The sequence below is a fragment of the Rhinopithecus bieti genome, unplaced genomic scaffold (genome assembly GCF_001698545.2).
Source record: "Rhinopithecus bieti isolate Rb0 unplaced genomic scaffold, ASM169854v2 scaffold_23529, whole genome shotgun sequence".
Taxonomy (NCBI): Eukaryota; Metazoa; Chordata; class Mammalia; order Primates; family Cercopithecidae; genus Rhinopithecus; species Rhinopithecus bieti.
In genome coordinates, this window is record NW_016810813.1 from 79205 (window position 1) to 101041 (window position 21837).

At 46.7% G+C, this 21837-nt stretch overlaps 2 protein-coding genes across 4 annotated transcripts in view; one reads left to right on the forward strand and one right to left on the reverse strand.

Annotated features, from left to right (window-relative positions):
- Window positions 1-7785: 7785 nt before the first annotated feature.
- On the reverse strand, window positions 7786-12266 carry CFAP97D1 (CFAP97 domain containing 1). 2 transcript variants are annotated; one of them, XM_017892799.1, is made up of 6 exons: window positions 12084-12259; window positions 11476-11546; window positions 10759-10877; window positions 9342-9465; window positions 8752-8808; window positions 7858-8300 (listed from the first exon to the last, which is right to left on the reverse strand). In XM_017892799.1, the coding sequence occupies exons 1-5, from the start codon at window positions 12205-12207 to the stop codon at window positions 8752-8754; spliced, it is 495 nt and encodes a 164-aa protein (XP_017748288.1). In that variant the 5' UTR covers window positions 12208-12259; the 3' UTR covers window positions 7858-8300. The 2 variants fall into 2 exon arrangements, with proteins under 2 accessions (XP_017748290.1, XP_017748288.1); XM_017892801.1 differs by lacking the exon at window positions 9342-9465 and having other exon boundaries at window positions 7786-8300; window positions 12084-12266.
- A 95-nt stretch (window positions 12267-12361) lies between these two features.
- The window catches only part of DUSP3 (dual specificity phosphatase 3), a 15882-nt gene continuing 6406 nt past the window's right edge, over window positions 12362-21837 (forward strand). Inside the window, exons 1-3 of one of the 2 annotated variants that reach the window (XM_017892797.1) lie at window positions 12362-12472; window positions 14909-15045; window positions 17476-17702. In XM_017892797.1, the coding sequence (XP_017748286.1) occupies window positions 12434-12472; window positions 14909-15045; window positions 17476-17702 (403 nt within the window). In that variant the 5' untranslated portion in view covers window positions 12362-12433. Of the gene's footprint in view, window positions 12473-13377; window positions 13625-14908; window positions 15046-17475; window positions 17703-21837 lie in introns of those variants that run through there. The other variant, XM_017892798.1, reaches the window with a different exon arrangement.

The window sequence follows — 21837 nt, forward strand, 5'->3', positions numbered from 1 at the left end:
ATCTAAGGCAAAAGGCCAAGAAGCGATAGAGAACTACAGTCTAAACAAGAAAAGACAGTCAGCTGGTAGCAATACCAATGTGATTCAGATGCTGGAATTTATCTGTCAAGGATTTTAAAGTAGTTGTAATAACAATACTTCAATGATTAATTGTAACTTCTTTTGAAACAAATTTAAAAATGGAAAATCTTAGCAATGAAATAGAAGATATGAAAAAGAACCAAATGGAAATTATGGGAATGAAAAATATAATAAGCAAAAGAAAAAACTCAAATGAACTCAGTAGTAGAGTGAAGACAATAAAAGGTAAAATCGGTGTACTTGAGGACAGATCAATATAGTTTACTCAATCTTACTGATTTTTTAAAAAGAGCCTCAGAGACCTGTGAGACAGTAACAAAATATCCGTCTCAGGCTCCTAGGGTGTCGCTTTTCCAGCTGCCCAGCTGCAACTGCAGACCTGGGCATCCCTGTGCTCTCAGGGGCCCAGGGCCCCCCTGCCCCTCCAGGCTTGGAAGTGCTGAGTCCCACTGCCTGGCCTCTCCCCACTTCCAGCGCCTGCTCTGATTTTGCAGCAAAGTTGTGACTGAGCCTGGATGTTGTGACCCGGCCAGGTGTGAGCACACTTGGGGCAGCGCTGACATGCCAGCCCCCTGCCACCTTGGCCCCCTCCAGACCTTGGGCACTGAAGACCAGGGACAGCCTGAAGCATGGGGACTGGGCTGTTAGTTCCAGGTGGAGTCCACAGCACAGAGTGAGAACTTACGGTGCTTTTTCCAGGCTCACCTATGGTCACCCATGGACCAATCAGCACATACTTCCTCCCTTCTGAAGCCTATAAAAATTCCAGACTCAGCCAGACTCATGGAGATGGCAGGATGACCTGCCTGTGAATAGGAGCTGCCCACTTCAGGTCTCCTCTCCACTGAGGGCTGCAGGCATTGGGACGACCTGCCTGCAGATAGAAGCTACCCGTTTCGGTCTCCTGCGAGCTATACTGCCGCTCAGTAAAGCACCTCTTTGTCTTGCTCATCTTTCAGTTGTCCTTGTATGTACCTTGTTCTTCCTGGACGCAGGACAAGAACTTGGGGGTCTGCCAAATGGCAGGGCTAAAAGAGCCGTAACCCAAATAGGGCTGAAACACGGCCCCGCCACCACCCCTGCTGTCCATGTTGTGGGTGATGAGAAGGAGAGAAGAGCTGCAGCTCCCTGAGCTAGGGCTGTGACATCCTCTTTGGGGCTCTGCGATTTCTGGCATCTCCAAGCTTCTGAGTGCCACTGCATTCCCCTCATCCAGACGTGGATGCCTGCAGTGGAAGCCGTGTGCAGTACATCTGGTCCAGCCACAGCCTCGCATGGAGCTGGCACCTGTGCCAGCACCTGAGCTCCCCACCCCACCACAGCAGCCAGCATGCCTGGCTGTGCATAGTGGCCAGACCCTGAACTCACTTGCCCACACACGCCTTGCCACTCCATGCCTGGCTCAGCCCGGCAGGTGTGGGATCTGGGCCTGTAGTGTGAGCCGAGCGCAGCCTGCTGAGCTGAGTGGGTGGAACAAGCCCAGCGGGCACAAGCAATACTCAGGCAGAAGGTGCCACTAGCCACAGAGGTTTCTGGCTGGCGAAGTGACACCCTAAGGATCCCGTGATAGAGCTACTAACATTTGTATCATCAGAGTCTTTGCAGGAAAGGAGAAAGTGTGAGACTGAAAAGTATTCAGAGAAATAATGGCTGAAAACTTCCCAAATCTGGTGAAAGACAAACACAGATTCAAGAAGTTGATTGAGCTCCAAATAGAGAAAACAGTCCAAAGCCATACTGACACATCATAACTAATCTTCTAAAAACTGGAGATTAAGAAAAAAGAAATCTTTAAAACAATCAGGGAGAAACAACCAGGAAGGAATGCTAATTCAAATTGTATTTTTGCAGTACCTGTAAAAGAAATGATAGAGGCCATCTAGAAGTGGTCCAACACTTATCAAGTGCTGAAAACAAAACCGTCAACCTTGAATCCTGTATCAGGTGAAACTAGCCTTCAGGAATAAAGGGAATAATGAAGACATTCTCAGATGAAGAGAAACAGTTTGTTGAGACCTACCCTTAAAGAATGGCTAAAGGAAGCTCTCCAAACAGAAATAAATCAACAGAAGGAGGCTGGGACCTAAGAAAGAGAAAGAAGGTAGAAGGAAGGGAAGGGGAGAGGAGGGGAAGGGAGGGGAGAGGAGAAGAGGGGACGGAGTGGGGAGGAGGAGAGGAGGGAAGGGAAGGGAAGGGAAGGGAAGAAGGAGGGAGGGAAAAGAAAGAAACAACACAATACATAAAAATAGAAGTACAGATACTCCTTGACTTATGATGGGGTTATGTTCCCAATAAATCCTTGGTAAGTTGAAAAACATTCGAAGTCGAAAAAACACTTAATACACTTAACCTGTCAAACATTATAGCTTAGCCAGGCCTAACTTAAATGTGCTCAGAACACTTACATTAGCCTATAGTTGGGCAAAATTACCCTAATATAAAGCCTATTTTATAATGAAGTATTGAATATGTCATGTTATCTGTTGAATACGGTACTGAAAGTGAAAAACAGAAGTAGTTGTATGGGTACTTAAAGTATGATTTCTACTGAATGTGTATTGCTTTTGAACCATCACAAGGTTAAAAAAAAAAAAATCATGCTGGGCGCAGTGGCTCACGCCTGTAATCCCAGCACTTTGGGAGGCCGAGGCAGGTGGATCACGAGGTCAGGAGACCGAGACCATCCTGGCTAACGTGGTGAAACCCCGTCTCTACTAAAAATACAAAAAATTAGCTGGCGTGGTGGCGGGCACCTGTAGTCCCAGCTACTCAGGAGGCTGAGGCAGGAGAATGGCATGAACCCAGGAGGCGGAGGTTGCAGTGAGCCAAGATCGTGCCTCTGCGCTCCAACCTGGGCGACAGAGCGAGACTCCGTCTCAAAAAAAAAAATCATTTAAGTCAAACCATTGTAAGTCAGGGACCGTCTGTATCTGCTGTCTGCAAGTGTATGTTCCTTCAAACATAATGACACAAGTAGGCTGAAAGTTAAATGATAAAAGGTAATAGATCATGCAAACACTGATTTTAAGAATGCAGTACTGAGTATGTTAATATCAGATAAAGTAAGTTCAGAGAAAGAAAATTACTAGGGACAAGGAGGGACATTATATAATAAAGAGATCTCATGTCTATAATCTCAGCACTTTGGGAGGCCAACATGGGCAGATCACTTGAGCCCAGGAGTTCGAGACCAGCCTCGGCAATATGATGAAACCCCATCTCTACTAACAAAAAACACAAAAATGAGCTGGGCACGGTGGTGCATGCCTGTAGTCCCAGCCACTAGGGAGACTGAGGTGGGAGGATTGCTTGAGCCTAGGAGGTGGAAGTTGCAGTGAACTGAGATCACACCGCTGGGGACTTCAGCTTGGGTGACACAGTGAGACCCTGTCTCAAAAAAAAAAAAAAAAAAAAAAAAAAAATCAATAAATCAATCCACCAAAAATATATATCAGTCTTTAATGTGTATGTGCCAAACACCAGAGTTTCGAAATATATGAAGCAAAAACAGAGTTAAAAAGAGAAATAGACAAATCCACAATTACAGTTGGGGATTTCAACACCCCACCCTTAGCAATTGATAGAACTACCAGATAGAAAATCATCAGGATGTAGAAGAACTGAACACCATCAACCAACGGGACCTAACTGATATTTATAGAACACTTCGCCCATTAACAGCACAATACACATTCTTTTCAAATGTCCATAAAATATTCACCTTGATTAAAAAAAAAAAAAAAAAAACCTTAACAAGTTTAAAAGAATTGAAATGATAGAGTATGTTCTCTGGACATAATGGGATCAAATTAAAAATTAATAACAGAAAGATAACCAGAAAATCTCCAAACCTTTGAAACTATAACTAATATAACCTGAGCAGTTAAGGGGCTGGATCATGAAAAGCCTTGTATGCTCTATTTAAAGCTCCAGCCCATTATGCAAGAATGGCAAATCACTGAAGCCATTAAGCTAGAAAGTGATATGGGCATATTTTTGCATTAGTAATACAAGTTGTAAATCACAAATGCCTGAAATATGGGCAGTAGCTCATATAGAGATTGAGACATAAGCCTTGTAGCTTTTAGACCATAGTCTGAGCAACAGAGTGACTCTGTCTTTTTAAAAAAGAAAAAAGAAAAGAAACGATATGTAGGGAGGGGGATAGGAGGAAAGAGAAGGAATGAAGTAAAAGATGACCTCAGGTTTTTACCCTGGGTGTCTAGAAGAATGGTTGTTCCTCAAACTGAGATTAACTGGAACCAGTTAATAATGAATTAGTATTTAGACATGTTGTTTTTTTAAAGCTTTTTATTTTGAGATAACTGTAGATTCACATGCATGTAGGAAATAATACAGAGAGATCCTGTAAACTCCTTACCAGATTCCCCCAGTGGTAGCATATTGCAAAACTATATGGTACAGTATCACAACAAGGATATTGACATTGATACAGTCAAGATATAGAACAGTTTCATCATTGATATATTGGATGTCATCAAAAATATTTTGCTTTGTCAAAGACCCTGAGGATGAAAAGACAAATTATAGACTGGGAGAAAAACACATGCAAAGTGCATAGCAGGCAAAGGACTTATATCTAGAATATGTAAATAACTTTCAAAATTTGCTATTTAAAAAATCAGGCCAGGTGTGGTGGCTCATGCCTGTAATCCCAGCACTTTGGGAGGCCGAGGCGGGTGGATCACCTGAGGTCAGGAATTTGAGACCAGCCTGGCCAACATGGTGAAACCCTATCTCTACCAAAAATATAAAAATTAGCTGGGCTTGGTGGTACATGCTTGTAATCCCAGTTACTCAGGACAATCGCTTGAACCCGGGAGGCGGAGGTTGCAGCGAGCCAAGATTGTACCACTGCACTCCAGCCTGGGCGACAGAGCGAGACTCTGTCTCAAAAATATAAAAAAATTAAAAATTAAAAAAATTAAAAAGTCAGATTAGGAAATGAGCAAAAGATATGCACAGACATTTCACTGAAGAGGATATACAGATGAGATTTCACTACACACACATCAGAATGGCTAAAGTAAAAAAAGTGATAACATCAAATGTTGATGAGGATGTGGAGAAACTGGATCACTCATCCATTGTTGGTGGGAATATAAAATGGTATAGCTGTGCTGGAAAATCGTTTCATAATTCCTTTTAAAACTAAAATTGGACTTGCCATACAATCCAGCAATTATACTCTTGGGCATTTATTCCAGAGAAAATATATTTTTGTGCAGAAACTTGCACACAAATGTTCACAGCAGTTTCACATATAATATTCAGGCCGGGCACGGTGGCTCACGCCTGTAATTCCAGCACTTTAGGAGGCTGAGACAGGTGGATCACGAGGTCAGGAGTTCAAGACCAGCCTGTCCAATATGGTGACACCCCTTCTCTACTAAAAATACAAAAATTAGCCAGGTGTGGTGGCACGTGCCTGTAGTCCCAGCTACTCGGGAGGCTGAGACAGGAGAATTGCTTCAGCCTGGGTGGTGGAGGTTGCAGTGAGCTGGGATCGTGCCACTGTACTCCAGCCTGGGCAACAGAACAAGACTCCATCTCAAAATAATAATAATAATAATAATAATAATAATAATAATGTTTAAAAATCTAGAAACTACCCCAATGTCCTCTGATGGATGTGTGGTTAAATAAATTGTAGTACGTCCATACCATGGAATACTACTCAGCAATAAAAAAGGCACACACAACTTGGATGAACATCAAGGAAATTATCCTGAGTGAAAAAAGCCAGTCTCAAAAGGATGGACATATACTGCATTTATGTAATACCATGAACTAACAGAGAGGTGGAAAACAGATTGTGATTGCCAAGAGTTAGGCTTGAGGGTCTGAGGTGACTGTGGCTAAAGGGTGGCACAAGAGTGTCTTTTGATAATAGTGCTTTTAAGTATCTTGAATGTGGTTGTGGTTACACAAAGCTATACATGTGAGAAAAACTGCATAGAGCTATACACATATGTACAAAAATGAGTGCATGTATAACTGATGAAGCCTGCATAGGTTCTGTGCATCATCCCAATGTCAGTTTCCTGGTTTTGATATTGTACTCCAGTTATGCAAGATGCTAACATTGGTGGAGACTGGGTGAAGGTTGCAGGAGGCCTCCCTGTTCCTTTATTTTCAACTACCCGTGAATTTTCATTATTTCAAAATAGAAAGTTTAAAATTTCAAAATAGAAAGTTTAAAAAGTCAGTGCGATGGTTAATTTTAGGTGCCAACTTGACTGAATAGAAAGCTGGTAAAACATTATTTTTGGGTGTGTCTGTGAGAGTGTTTCCAGGGGAGATTAGCATGTAAGTCTGAGTGAACTATGTGGGAAGATCCACTCTCAATGTGGAGAGGCATCAGTCAACTTGCTGTGGGTTCAGAGAGAACAAAAACAGACAAGAGGTGAATATGTCAATCTATCTGCTGGAACTAGAATACACTCTTCCTCTCCTGTCCTGGAACAATAACTCAAGGCTCCTTGGCCTTTGGACTCCAAGACACATACCAGTACCCTTGTCCCCCCTGGTGGGTTCTCAGGCCTTTGACCTTGAACTGAGAGTTACACCACCTTCTTCTTGGTTCCGAGGCTTTCGGGCTTGGACCAAGCCATGCTACCAGCATCCCAGTGAGGTGGGAGGCAGAACTTGACTCCAGAGGCGGGGCTTGGACACAGGATCCAATTGAGGACTAGCTAAAACAGGGAAGGGGTGGAAGCAGCTTTCCATAAGACACTCCCACTAGTGTGTCCATGTCAGTTTACCATTACCATGGCAACACCTAGGAGTTACCACCCCTTTCCACAGCAATGATCTAAGGACCCCAAAATTACTACCCCTTCCTATAGGCTATACACGGTGGCTCACGCCTGTAATCCCAGCACTTTGGGAGGCCGAGGGGGGGGGGTGGATCACCTGAGGTCAGGAGTTCGAGACCAGCCTGACCAATATGGTGAAACCCCGTCTCGACTAAAAATACAAAAATTAGCTGGGTGTGGTGGCGTATGACTGAAGTTCCAGCTACTTGGGAGGCTGAGGCAGGAGAATCGCTTGAAGCCGGGAGGTGGAGGTTGCAGTGAGCTGAGATCGTGCCATTGCACTCCAGCCTGGGCAACAGAATGAGACTCCATCTCAAAAAAAACAAAAAAAAACAAAACAAAAAAACCACTACCCCTTGCCTAGAATTTCTGCACAAACTGCCCCTTAATCTACATGTAATTAAAAGTAAGTATAACTATGACTGCAAAGCTCTCTGCCTATGGGGTAGCCCTGTTCTGCAGGAGCACTCATGGAGCTGTGACACTGCCAGAGCTGTAACACTGCTGCTTCAATAAAACTGTCTTCTTCTACCCTACCACTGGTTCACCCTTAAATTCTTTCCTGGGTGAAGCCAAGAACCCTTCCAGGCTAAGTCCCACTTTGGGGGTTATCTGCCCTGCTGCATCAGGGTCTGCAGCTTGCAGATGGCCTGTGGTGGGACTTCTTCAGCTTCCATGATCTTGTGAGCCAATTCCCCAAATAAATCCTCTCTCTGTCTCTGTCTCTGTCTCTGTCTCTGTCTCTGTCTCTCTCTCTCTCCTATTGAGTCTGTCTCTTTGGAAAATGCTGACTAATATAATTGGGCTAAAAACCAGCAGGACCAGTCATAGCAAGCCTGCAACATTGTCACACCATATGTTTTGAGACATTTTCACTGCTGCTGCTCCCTATAAATGAACAGAGTCCATGGAAACTTCAATGAGGCATTCTTTTCCAATTGTGTATATTCACAGAGGAACTAACAGCACTTGTTCCTTGTGTTTTCTGAACCTTGATATTGTCATGTGATTTTGTTTTCCATTTTGACAGTGCTATACTTGTGGCTGGATGATCTCACCCCAGCTTTTCTTCTTCCGTGGGATGGTGATGATGGTGTATGTTTTAAAGAGTTCTCTCAGATTTCTCTCTCTTTCTCTCGTTAAAACTTCTTTTCATAGCCCCAAATAAAAATGCTCATTGCATCTTTCCTTCTGCCTGCCCCATTTGGGAATGAGAACGTAAAGCCTTTGGGTCCCCTAAATGTAACTTACACATTCTATGCTCCAAGCTTTATTGAAGCATCTGAAGATTGAGCATTCAGCCACCCAGGAGTGTCTTAAGATTCTAAGCAGCCAGGAAATCCCAGGGCTTTCTCTTGTACCTTTTCCAGGGTGAGTAACCTTGTATTCAGTGGAGAAGAGAGGAGACACATCGATTACACAGAACTATTCTTTGGAACACCTGAGTGTCCATTTAGTCATTACTAATAATGTTAAATAATACAAAATGACAACACGCAGGTACTTTTGAATACTGAGAGACCTGGAATGTAACTTTGGCACAACTTCAAAGCCACAAGTCCTCCGGTTTATGTCTTATTGGAACAAATCACTTCCCCTTAGACTCCCACAAAGCCTCAAAGATGATGACAAAAAGCAATATCATTTCCTTCTTGTATGGAGAGAAGAAATAAAGTCAGAGAGCCCCATGTTTCCCGAATGGATGACTAGTCAATATTATATGAGAAGAGCAAAATCCGTCTCCTTAACTGGGCCCCTCATTCGCCATTTATGGGGTTCTCAGGGCTTTGGTATCAGCTCTGGTCACAATGCTTGATAGTAAGAGACATACCTATTCATTTTGGGAGAGAAGATATCTCGTGGTATTTCTGATATAGCGCCTTGAATTCTTGAAGGAAAAAAAATTGGTTTATGTCAATGCCAGGGCATTGGTGCTATTACTGAAGTTCTAAATCCTAGGGATGACTTAGAAAAGATTTAAAGACCAAAGTCAGTAAGTGGAGGTTTTTTAAAACACCACAGATGGCTTCCCCTCCCCTGACCTTTTTAAGGGTCATTCCTAAATGAAGCAAACCAACCACATACTGATTGATTCTTATACACTAATCCCTGTACATTCAGCTTTCTTAATGAATTAAGGGATGAGGGAAGATGCTACTAGATTATTTTTCTGGAACTGACACATAATTGTTATGTTATGAAACTGACACATAATAGCTTTGTTACCAAGATGTTTTAGCTGTTTGTTTGATGGTTTGTGCCTGTTAGTTTTGTTTGCTTTGGATGGTTTTTCCTTTAATGATTGTTACATTTCAGGTGATCTGACTCTAGCTGTTTAGGGATCTTTCTGAGACTCTCTCTAGGCTGAACAGGGACAAACTCTTGTGTGTGTCTGGGAATATAACATAAGTGCCCACGTGCCTGCCAGTCTATCTCAGATGCCCTGCGGTCATAGTGGGGTTTGCGATCAACAAGCCTCTTCAGAATGCCCTGGTTTTCCATGGTGATTCTCACTAGCTCACGGTTCCTTGTTTCTCTGTTTAAGCTGAAAAACACAAAACCCTGAGATGGGTGAAGAAGAAAATGCTCATCTTAACAAGTGGGGGAGATGAAGTCATGAGATCATAAATGCCAGGCTGTCTAAGTGCAGGGAGTAAACTGTCCTGCTGAGCCCACAGGCCACTGGGGCAGCCTGTTGATCCGCACCGCACTCCGGGAAATGTACACAGCAGTTGGAGGTTTATATCAGTGGTCCTCAACCCTGTTGCCCATGAGAAGATTCTACTTCATTGATCTGAGGTGAACCACGCACACTGGCATTTTGTTACAATTCCCCAAGGATTATAATGTAAAACCAGGATTGAGAACCTCTGGTTGGGGGAAGGTCTCCCTGTGGATAAATCCCTGGTGACAAGTTTTGGGTCACCTCACTCCTCTCAGCTTTCAACTTATACCAGAATATAGCAGGATATAGGAATGGCATCTTGACCATCTCCTCCCCCCACACCAAATTCTTTCTCTTGCGTGTGCTTCTTTTGTATCCTAATCACACTGCATTGTCATCATTTCCATAAATATCTCCCCTACAAGACCTTGAGTTCTTTGAGGTTAGGAAATATACATCTCATTTCATCTCTGTTATTCCTGGTGCCTAGCACATAGTAGTTGCTCAGGAAAGATTTCTGGAACCAATTTTAAGAATGTCACATCATAGCCCCAGCCATGGTGCTATGGTCCAGTTGTCTGTGTCCCCAAAATTCTTATGTTCAAATCCTAACCACTAAGGTGATGGTTAGGGGGTGCGCCTTTGAGAGATGATTAGGTCACCCTAATGGAATTAGTGTGCTTATGAAAGACACCTGAGAGAAACCCCTTGCTCCTTCTGCCACGTGAGGTTACAGTGAAAAGATGGCTGTCTGTGAAGCAGGTCCTCATCAGATGCCGAATTTACTGGCACCTTGATCTTTGGACTTTCTTACCTCTAGAACTATGAGAAATAAATTTTTGTTGTTTATAAGCCACCAGTTTATACCATTTTGCTATAACACCCTATAATGGACTAAGACACACGGCCACCATTTTATAAAAGTGGGCAGTGCATTCTTGTGACAAACTGAATAGGACTCTGAAAAGTCTCTTAGATGAAATAAAAGCTCTTTAATGCTAGAGAAAGGTCCCCATTTTTAAAGTTTTCATTCTGTGTAACATGGTCTGTTTGGTTCTCCCTCAAAATAACTTGCCTTAAGTACTCCTCTGGCTTGGGAAAACCTCACACTAAAACCCAAGAGGAAAGTCAATTTTGACTTTTCAAAACTGAAATGAAGACAAAGAACATTACCTCTTGGAAAAATATTCATTCCAGCAATCCACCTTGGCAGGGCCGCGATGGGCATTTGCGATTTTCTGACACAGTTGCTTGTTTTCATACTCGATTTTGTTGATTTTCTTTTGTTCACCCTGGTAAGAAACCACACCTCACCTTGGTGACACCATCAGTACACTGCTTCCACACACAATGACTTAGTGTCCCCCTCCTCTGAGATCGTGGGAAAGGGGTGCATTGAGGGCCACAGGGGAGACTGGGAGCAGAACTTAAAAAACTGGGGCGCTGGGCGCGGTGGCTCACGCCTGTAATCCCAGCACTTTGGGAGGCCGAGGCAGGCGGATCATGAGGTCAGAAGACTAAGACCATCCTGGCCAACATGGTGAAACCCTGTGTCTACTAAAAATATGAAAAATTAGCTGGGTATGGTGGCATGCACCTGTAATCCCAGCTACTCGGGAGGCTGAGGCAGGAGAAACGCTTGAATCTGGGAGGCAGAGGTTACAGTGAGCTGAAATCATGCCTCTGCACTCCAGCCTAGGTGACAGAGCGGACTCCGCCTCGGCGGGGAAGAAAAAAAGACTAGGGGTGACGTGTGTGGGAAGGAGGAATGTTAACAAATCTTTGAGTAGATGGGTATTTAGAAGGCTCTGAGAAATTGAACCTCTTTAGGAAATGGACTGGAAGTCAATAAAATACATCTGCACATCTGCAAACAGCGAGAACAAATACCTGTAGTTTGCTCAATTTTAAAATGTGATGTGTGTGCGCCACTGGAGGTTTGGTATCAACAGTAGGCTTCACTAGAGAAGGGGGATAAAAGGGAACAATGTTACATCACAGGAATTCCAGTAGCGGCCTCAGAAAACCAGCACTAGACAGTGTCCTTGACTAATGAACAATTTCGAATTAGGACCTTAATGCGACTCAGGAAGTTTGGTTTGGTTTAATTTATCAAATGCACATCTCTGGAGACTTTTGAGCAGAAACAAAAGAATAGTGAAAGTAAAATTTACAGGGATAAATATCCTTTTAATCCAAAGAAAGAGCCTCTCTTCCAATCCTTTTCCAATATTTTTAGCCTGTCTATTGGCTTCTGAAGTCCTATCCTCTTTCTAACGTACTTTGGCTTTAAAGAGTTTAAGGGAGTATTTCCATCCAGTGAACTCCCTGGTGGAAGATACATTTTGTTATTGGTGCTAATGCCCTCTTGCCCAAATTCAGCAGATAAGGCCATATCATCCCAAAGCTGTGACCTGGTCTGGTTTACTGTCGATCTCTTTATGGGGTACCATTCCAAAACCCCTGATAGCGGTGTCCAGCCCAAAGTGCCCACATACCTATTTGTATTCTATTCTTGTGAGATATGTAGTGGCCAAAGTCCAGTTTCTTTCTGAAGGTTGTGCTTTGCCTGTGATTAGAGACGATAACAGGGTAGGCCAGATAATCCAGGGAATTGTTCATCTTCTCTTCCCAGTCTCACTTCAGAAATGAGGTACCCAGACTCCTCTGTGAGGTGCCTAGCTGTCCCCATGACAAGCTGTCATAGTTACCCAGTTATGACATCAGGGACAGGTCCCGGGAAGGGAGTAGGAGCAGCGGAGGATGGCTGGGCTGCCTCTGGGCTTGTGTTTTTAATGCTAACCTAGGCTCAAGTCAAGGAACTCGAAAGCTTTCTCCCCTGCTTAGAATGCAGATGCTGCCAGCCAACACCAGACGGAAAGGAGTGGTGCGCTGGGAGGGGTGGCCAGGGATGGGGTGGGGTGAGGGATACAGAAATTCCAGCCTTGGTTACACATCTTGGGCTATCAGCTAAGTAGTCTCCACTGCAATAGCTTGCCTGAAGGTGCAAGACCACAAGTTTTGGGGGAGGAGAAAGTTGACCCTAATGATAATCTGATCCAATTCCTTTTGCAAATGAGGAAACTGAAGACCACAGCAGCAGCAATGTTACTCAAGAACCAAACTGGTGGCAGGGCTGGGCTCAGGATGTGGGGTTCCTGAATTCAAGGCCAAATTTGCTCTTTTGCAGGAAGGGAACTGCCAGTTTTTCATGGCAGTAGGGGAGGGCGGCTTTCCTCCAGTAGACTATCTTTTGTACTTAGTAGGAGTTCAGGAAATGCTGAGCGGCTTATGGTGGGCTGGCATCTGCTCCAGGAAGGGCTGCAGGAGTCTGATTGATCTCCACCCCAGCACTGGGTGCTCAACGCATTTGTTGATGAAGGACCAACACTTATTGAGTGCTCCCCATGCAGGGCTGGGTGCCTTCCTTGAATGTCACATTTAACCCTTCCAGCAATCACCCGGGCGCTTGATTCTGTCAAGCGCCCGGGTGATGCCTCCACAGCAGGGAGCCGCTCACGAGCCGAACCCCGCGGTCCCTGTAATCCTGACTGAAGGGACCTCTAGGTGTACCCCCGCCACAGAAACGTTTATTGGGCCCTGCATTTAATTCAGGGAAGGAAGTTACCGCGCTTCCCAGTTTACAAAGATACACAAAGAAACACAAACGGCCTGGACCGGGATGGGGCGAGGATTCCCGAGACTCCAGGGCGGTGGCGTCTTCCCCGGGGACGCGCCCAGGAGTGGCGCGCGGGGCCCCCGCGTCACGGCGCCCGCGCTCCGCAGCTCCCGGAGCCCTGCAGGCCCGCCCCTGGGGCGGGACTGGGCGGCTCCTGGCGCGAGCCCCCGCCCAGCTGACCCGCTGCTCTCCGCCTCGCTTGCTCCTGCCGGGCGTGCTGGGCCCCGCCGCCGCCATGTCGGGCTCGTTCGAGCTCTCGGTGCAGGATCTCAACGACCTGCTCTCGGACGGCAGCGGCTGCTACAGCCTCCCGAGCCAACCCTGCAACGAGGTCACCCCGCGGATCTACGTGGGCAACGCGTGAGTCCCCCCAGTGAGCCTGGCCCCGCCGTCCCTCTCGGGACGCCCCGCCCACCCGAGGCCGGGGTCGGGGTGTCGCGAGTCTTGGGTTGGGGGAGCCCGGGCGCGATTGCCCCTCCGGGAGCCACAGCGGGGGCTTGGGAGGTGGCTGGAGTCAACGCCTACCCCCGCGCGTGGGGCCAAGGAACTGGAACCCTGCCTGGCCGGGCGCGGCCATTCCCCGTCGCGGGACGCACGGAACCCGAGGGGCGCCTGCCCGGGTCCTCTGCTGCCACCCGCTTGGGGCTTGGCCTTGGGCGGGGTCGGGGCTACCATGTTCACTTAACAGGTGGCCCTCGGTCGCCCGGCCGGTCTCCTGCCAGCGCGTCATGTGACAGCTGCCTGGTTCTGCAGTGAGGTCACCGCGGAATGTCTGCCTTCGCCGCCATGGCAACGGGCCGACGTCACAATTCGGGCATGGAATTTTCCTGGCCCGGCAGTCCCGGATCAGGGAACCTAAACACCCCAAACGAGCGAGTCCGGGGAGCTGGGCCGGGATTTCCAGGCCCACACCTTCCAGATGTGGTTTGATTTACAGGAAGAACGGTCTACTGATAATCCCCCTAAGGACCTGAGCCACTACCTAGAAAAGGCTCTTGACCTTTCACTCCCAGACTCTGTCACCCTGGCTGGAGGGCGCGATCTCGGCTCACTGCAACCTCTGCCTCCTGGGTGCAAGCAATTCTCCTGCCTCAGCCTCCCGAGTAGCTGGGATTACAGGTGCCCACCACCACGCCTGGCTAATTTTTGTATTTTTAGTAGAGACGGGGTTTCACCATATTGGCCAGGCTGGTCTCTTGGCCAGGCTGCTCTCAAACTCCTGCCCACCTCGGACTCCAAAAGTGCTTGGATTACAGGCGTTAGCCACTGCCTGTTACAGCCACCACCTGTAAGAATTTTTTTTTTTTAATTTAAATTTTAAAATTTTTTCTAGTAAGAATGTCTAATCAGCAGGAGAGAACCAGTGTCAGAATTCTGAGATGTGAAATAGGAGCCACAAGAAAGAATAGATTAGCATGCCTATACAGCCTTGGAAAGGCTCAGGTTGGATTTTCATGAGACTCTTGAGGACCCAGTTACCAAAATCCTAAGCTCCATGGCTCAGCCCAAGGATGGCATGTTGAAAATTCAAAACTAACCCTCCTCCCATTTTACAGAGGAGGAAATGGTGTCTCAGAGTGTGTGAGGGACTACAAGGACAGGGTCAATGTCTTGTTCATGTATGTATTTCCTGACCTCTGCTAGGACCTGCTGTTCAGCCTGCCAAGGACTGCCACAGAAATGGGGTTCATCGCGGAACTAGAAGGGGTCCATCAGGCCCTAGCCTCAAGGGGACAGTTCTCATCCATTCCATCATTCATTCACCAGTCTGAGCACCTACTGTATGTCAGGCACTGTACAATGTTCATTCATAGTAGAGATAGTAATAATAATAATGGTAAATTTTTTGAATATTGAATTATTAATAGTATTAGAGGCCTGGCGCGGTGGCTCACACCTGTGATCGCAGCACTTTGGGAGGCTGAGGCAGGCGGATCACCTGAGGTCAACAGTTCAAGACCAGCCTGACCAACATGGTGAAACCCTGTCTCTACTGAAAATACAAAAATTAGCTGGGCGTGGTGGCCGACGCCTGTAATCCCAGCTACTCAGGAGGCTGAGGCAGGAGAATCGTTTGAACCCGGGAGGTGGAGGTTGCAGTGAGCCAAGATTGTGCCATTGCACTCCAGCTGGGCAACAAGAGTGAAACTCCATCTAAAAAAAAAAAAAGTATTAGAGAAGGGAGATGAATGGGAGTGACTCTTCAAAGTATTTTTTTCTCTCAGCCACTGCTTTACAGTCTTGTGCAGTGTCCTACGCAGGAATAAACAGAGTCCCACAGTGTCAGCCAAAGGCTTCAGGAATTGCAAAGTTCTAGAGACACCCTTCCTCTTGCCCCAAGCAGCAAGCAGGCCTTGTTAGCCTCAGGAACGCCGCTTGCTTGGGCAGCTTGGCCATTCAGCTGTCATCACTTCCCAAGTGGAAACCAAGGTTGTGCACGTCTGGTGTAGCCAGAGTGGCAATTGCTGATGGCCCCTGTAGAAAATACATCCCTTGCCCTCTAAGCACATCTGACTTTGACTTGGCCAGGGGTGGGGAGGTTCCTCAACAGGGAGGATCAATGAGCACCAAGCACCAAGAGGACTTGGGCTCCATCCCCTTAACAAAATCAGGGCTGCAGCCATGTCCTCACAAGGCAGAAACAGAGCCTGTGTGAGCCACATTTGCCAGGCCTTGGGGGTTTTGCAGCAGATGTGGGCATGAGGGGCAGAGTGAGGTGGAAGATAGAGCAGGGCTGGATATCGGGAGAAAGGAGGTCTTCTCCCAGCTCTGCAACCAGCAGCACATGGGGCCTGTGCTCATCCCTCTGCCCATCCTGTTGGCCCTGAGTTCAAGCTCTGTTAAGCGGGGATATTGCCATCCTTGTTCCTCATAGGGCTGCTCAGTGAGCAAACAAGATCACATAGGAGGCGGCATTTTATAAAGTATAAACTGCCATTTGGGCTGGGATGTTTTGTGAGATGAAATAAAAGGGCCTTTTCACCATTCAAACCAATTATGATTTTTATTTTATTTTTATTTTTATTTTATTTTATTTTTCAAGACAGAGTCTCACTCTGTCACCCAGGCTAGAGTGCAATGGCACAATCTCGGCTCACTGCAACCTCCAACTGCCGGGTTCAAGTGATTCTCCTGTCTCAGCCTCCCGAGTAGCTGGGATTACAGGCATGTACCACCACACCTGGCTAATTTGTGTATTTTTATTAGAAACGGGGTTTCACCATGTTGGCCAGGCTGGTCCCGAACTCCCGACCTCAGGTGATCCACCTGCCTTGGCCTCCCAGAGTGCTGGGATTACAAGTGTGAGCCACCGCACCCGGCCTTAGATCAATTATTTTGTAACCTCCCATAGTTCTGTTGGGGCCACTTACTCCCCAAGTACTAAATCACCCAAAAGAGCTTTGGAAACGTAGCTAGTGGAATGTGGTAGGTAGGATCCCTCTAGGGGGCAGGGAGGGGGCTGCCTGGCGCATGACAAATTTATTTTTCTGCACTCATTCACTGCTTATTTATTCAGCAGCTACTAAGTGGCAGGTACTATAGCAGATGGTGGGGAAACAGACTTAAAGCAGACATGGTTCCTCTCTCAAGGAGCTCAAAGCCTGGATGTCTAAACACAGAAGCACAATCAAGCATTAGAATCGTAGTGCTCACTACCATGTCCGGCTCTGTCAACGGAATAGCCCATTTAATACTCATAACAACCTCAGGGAGAAGGCACTGTTATCCTCATTTTACGGAGAGGGAAACTGAGGCACAGAAAGGTTAAATGGCTTCTTAAGGTTGCCTGGCTAGTACCTGGGCTGGGTGCAGACCCAGTTAGTCTGGTTCCAGAGCCCATTTGTAACCAGTTGGCTATGTACACCCCCACCACAGCTTAGGGAGCATGGGGCCAAATGGAATGGAGGGGAGACAAACACTGCAGAGGGTGTGAAAGATGAGAGGGAGCATTTCTCCAGAAAAGGTGGGAAAGAGCATTCCAGAGGGAACAGCATGGCTATGAAACCACCAGTCTATTTGGGGAAGCTGCTGGCAATTCGATATGGCCAGAGTCAGGGAGGAGGTCATAAGTTGAGGCAGGAGAAGCCAGCAGGGGCCAGAGCATGGAGGGGTTCCTTGCTTTGCCAAGAGGTTTAAATCCTTCTTCATCTTCCTCCCCTTGGGGCTGCCATTTGGTTGGTTAATCATCCCCACCATTGTTTCCCGTCCAGGTCTGTGGCTCAGGATATCCCCAAGCTGCAGAAACTAGGCATCACCCATGTTCTGAACGCGGCTGAGGGCAGGTCCTTCATGCACGTCAACACCAATGCCAACTTCTACAAGGACTCCGGCATCACATACCTGGGCATCAAGGCCAACGACACACAGGAGTTCAACCTCAGTGCTTACTTTGAAAGGGCTGCTGACTTCATCGACCAGGCTTTGGCTCAAAAGAATGGTAAGGGACCTCCCGCCAGGAAAAGATGGGAGGCAGCTTTGACTGGACTGTCCCTCTGGAAAACAGGCCCACAACAGGTCTCTTCTTGGAAACCTCCTTGTTTCCCATCTTCTGGGGTGAATGACAGAGCTGTAGGTCTCTCTCTGCTCACCTGGCTGCCTGTCAAGTGGCCCCATGTGTCACAGGATGTGCAACTCATTCACACCATGGCAGCCCCAGGGTCCTTGCATTTGATTGCACTTTGGCTGGAGGTTGGTTTCCAGTTGCTTACACATCCCCCATTCAAACAGCTGTAACGATGAGGAAGATGTGTTAGTGTGTTAATGTGCATGGCAGGAAGTCCTGAGGTGAAGGAGCATGGGGGCTGGTTGATGGAGCAGTTCCGTGGTGGCATCTGGACCAGGCCCTTTCCCTTTCTCTCTTCTGCCACCTCAGTGTTGGGTGCTCCCATCGTGGTCCCAAGATGGGATCCGGTCACCACATCCAAGTAGGACAAAGTACAGCAGATGAGGCACTGCAGCCATCTCTTCCCACCTTCTCTCTCTCTTTCTCTCTCTCTCTCTCTCTCTCTCTCTTTTTTTCTGAGACGGAGTCACACTCTTGTTGCACAGGCTAGAGTGCAATGGCGCGATCTCGGCTCACCGCAACCTCCACCTCCTGGGTTCAAGTGATTCTCCTGCCTCAGCCTCTTGAGTAGCTGGGATTACAGGCATGTGCCACCACGCCTGGCTAATTTTGTATTTGTAGTAGAGATGGGGTTTCACCATGTTGGTCAGGCTGGTCTCGAACTCCTGACCTCAGATGATCTGCCCACCTCAGCCTCCCAAAGTGCTGGGATTACAGGCATGAGCCACCATATCCAGCCACTTTCTCTTTTTTTTAAAGAGACAGGGTCTTGCTATGTTTTCTAGACTGGTCTCCAACTCCTGGCCTCAAGCAATCCTCTCACCTCAGCCTCCTGAATAGCTGGGACTACAAGCCCGTGCCACCATGCCTGGTCTCTCTCTTTTTTTAAGAACAAGTAAAACATTTCCCAGAAATTCCCCTCACATCTCATTGGCTAGAGATTCATGTGACTGCCTGGCAAGGGGAAAAGGGGTAGCTGTGGTTGGCTTAGGTTGGCAGTCAGCAAACCACAGTCCCCCCGGCCAAATCTTCCAGCCACTTAAAAAACACTTCCTGCAGCCCCCAAAGATAAGGTAAGACTGAAGGAGAACTACCAAGGTGCTGGCAGTCACCAAGGCGCTACAGCAAGAAACCCTAGAAGGCCACAAAGCAGACATCAGCTGAGCAGCCTGGGCCACTTGCCCTTTCTCCCTTTCTGCTTTTAGCTATTTCTCTCAGCTCCTCCCTTAGCCTCTTCCTCCCTCCCGACCCCAAACCCTCCCAGCAGAGGGAACCCCCATGAGGTGTGATCAGCCTTGGCTCTACTACTCTGATGATTCTTGGGCCCAGCAGCCTCACCGTCTGAATTATTTCCAGTAAACACAATTTTCTAGACCACTGGACAGCGCACGCTCAGGGCTCAGAGAGAAGCTTTACTGTGGGAGTATCTGCAGACTTTGCTGACAGGCCCCTCATGGTCCTTCCCGGTCACTGTCACCCCTGACCCTGCCCACCCCCTCCACTCCAGCTGTACTGAGCTCCTCACCCTGTGTAGACATAGGCTGGGTGAAGGGGAAGGATTTTGTTGTTCTCATGTAATACCAATTGGTCATTCATTCAGGGAATTTCAAGCTCTCTGACTTTGTTTCCTCTTCCCAAAACCTAGGAACATTCTCTTTTTTTGACCTCCTGTCTCAGTCCAGGTGTGCTGGGTCTTCAGTCTGAAAAGTTCTCTTTGCCTCTCCCTACCCGGTCCTCTGGCAAACTCCACCTCGTCCTTGGCATGGTGTCCTCTCTTCCATGAAGCCTGCCCTCAGGCTGGGTCCACTTTGTTCCTTGTCTGTCTCCTTAGCACATAGTAGGTACACCACAAATGATTAATGAGCAAGTGATGAAGAATTCCATGGGCTCTAATGCCAAGTATAAATGCTTCTAGGAATGAGTGGCTAAGTGAGTCAACAGAAACATGCTGGCCTCCGACAGGGTATGGGGGCCAGGGACCCATCACTGAGAGCTGGGTGGGATGGCTGAGGATGCTCAAGAGGGAGCAGTCACTTCCAGCTGGGAAAACCAAGGGAGGCTTCATGGAGGAGGTGGTATCTGGGCTGAGCTTAGAGGAATGGGAGGTTGAACTGGCCCCTTTCCCAGTAGGCTCTGTGTGCACTGGGCATGCAGAGTATGTTCTAGATGGTGAGGTGGCTGCTCTGCAGAGGGTCTCATTCCTAGGGTGGGGCAGGGGAAGCCCCATTCTGAATATTTTGGGCATACAGGCCAGAGGGTGAATGGGCAAGAAAGTGGAGGACTCCTGCTTCCTGATTTGGAAGGCATTGAGAAAATAGAGTGGTGTTTTGCGGGTAGGGTGATGGGAGCAGAAGAAACTCTGTTGGACTCTGGGCTAGCAGATTCCTTGCCAAACAATGCCCTTATAGAGGTGTTAGTAGGTAATAATTCACTCAGCTAGTCAGGAAATATTTATTGAGCACATGGTGTATGCTAGAGATTGTAACACATCCAAAAATCAATGCCCCACATTTCTTGCCTTTTTTTTTTTTTTTTTTTTTTTTTGAGATGGAGTCTGGCTCTTGTCACCTAGGCTGGAGTGCAGTGGCGCGATCTAAGCTCACTGCAACCTCCACCTCCCAGGTTCAGGTGATTCTCCTGCCTCAGCCTCCTGAGTAACTGGGATTACAGGCATGTGCCACCATGCCCAGCTAATTTTTGTATTTTTAGTAGAGACAGGGTTTTGCCTTGTTGGCCAGGATGGTCTCAAACTCCTGACCTCAGGTGATCCACCCACCTCAGCCTCCCAAAGTGCTGGGATTACAGGTGTGAGCCACCGTGCCCAGCCATTTCTTGCTCTTAAGGAATTTGTCGTCTAGGAGAGAAAAGTCGACCTGTGCATGTCTGGCAATGACACAGGACCAGGGCTGCTGTAGCTGAGGGTGTACTAGGTACCACCAGAGGATGCCCAATATTGGGTAACATTTATTGAGTGCTCATGGATGCCAGGTGCTAACCTAGAGGATTCATGTGTCATCTCCTTTAATCTTCTAACCACCTTGTGCAATGGGTACTATTGGCCAGATAAGAAAACAGAGGCACCTTGAGGTAGGTAGATCATGAGTTAATAACCAGTGTATTGGTCAGGATTCTCTAGAAAAAATAGGACCAATAGAATATACAGTCGGTCCTCCGCATCTATGTATGGGAACTGGTCTGGGTGCTGTGGCTTTACAGGTTACCTTGTGCCATACGTGTGAAACAAGGGCCTTCTGATGGCCAACCCACCCTTAATGCTGGCCAGTCTATTTTACACAAAGTTTTAAGTTTTCCTGGCATCAGAGTACTCCATAGTCTCCCTTAAATCCTGTCTTGAAAATTTTCAACATAGTTCCTAGTAGGGTGGGCTTATTTGTGCCTGACTCATGCTTCTTCGAGACAAAACACCACGCTTACACCACACACACACCACAAAACAAAGAACAGGTAAAAGGGCACACACACACTTTTGCAGTGTATGTGCACAGTGTATGTGGGTTCCACATCTGTGGATTCAACCAACTGCAGACTGAAAGTATTAAAAACAACATAAAAAAAGTTATGTCTGTACTGAACATGTACAGACTTTTTTCTTGTTATTCTCTAGATGATATAGTCTAATAACTGTTTACATTGTCTTGGGTATCATAAGTCATCTGGAGATGATTTAAAGTATAGGGGAGGATGTGCAGAGGTTATTTGCATATATGATGTCATTTTATAATCAGGGACTTGAGTATCTGTGGATTTGGGTATCTGCAGGAGGTCCTGGAACCAATCTCCCCTGTGGATATTGACAGATGGTGTCTATTTTATATACACACACACACACACACACACACACTATATTAAAATGTTATATATATATTTTTAATAAAAATAAACCTATATATAAATACATAATATATATTATAAATATATAAATACATAATTATATGTAATCTATTTACATAATTATTTTACATAATATATTTTACATAATTTAAATTTA

Bases quoted from the DNA above. Each gene is read 5' to 3' on its own strand.
- CFAP97D1 (XM_017892799.1), bottom strand. From the start codon at position 12,207: ATGAACAATTCCCTGGATTATCTGGCCTACCCTGTTATCGTCTCTAAT. The intron at 11,547-12,083 runs GTATGTGGGCAC...CCCCTTCTCTAG, and splicing joins CAAGAATAGAATACAAATAG to TGAAGCCTACTGTTGATACC. The intron at 9,466-10,758 runs GTAATGTTCTTT...TGTGTTTTTCAG, and splicing joins AATGAATATTTTTCCAAGAG to CTTAAACAGAGAAACAAGGA.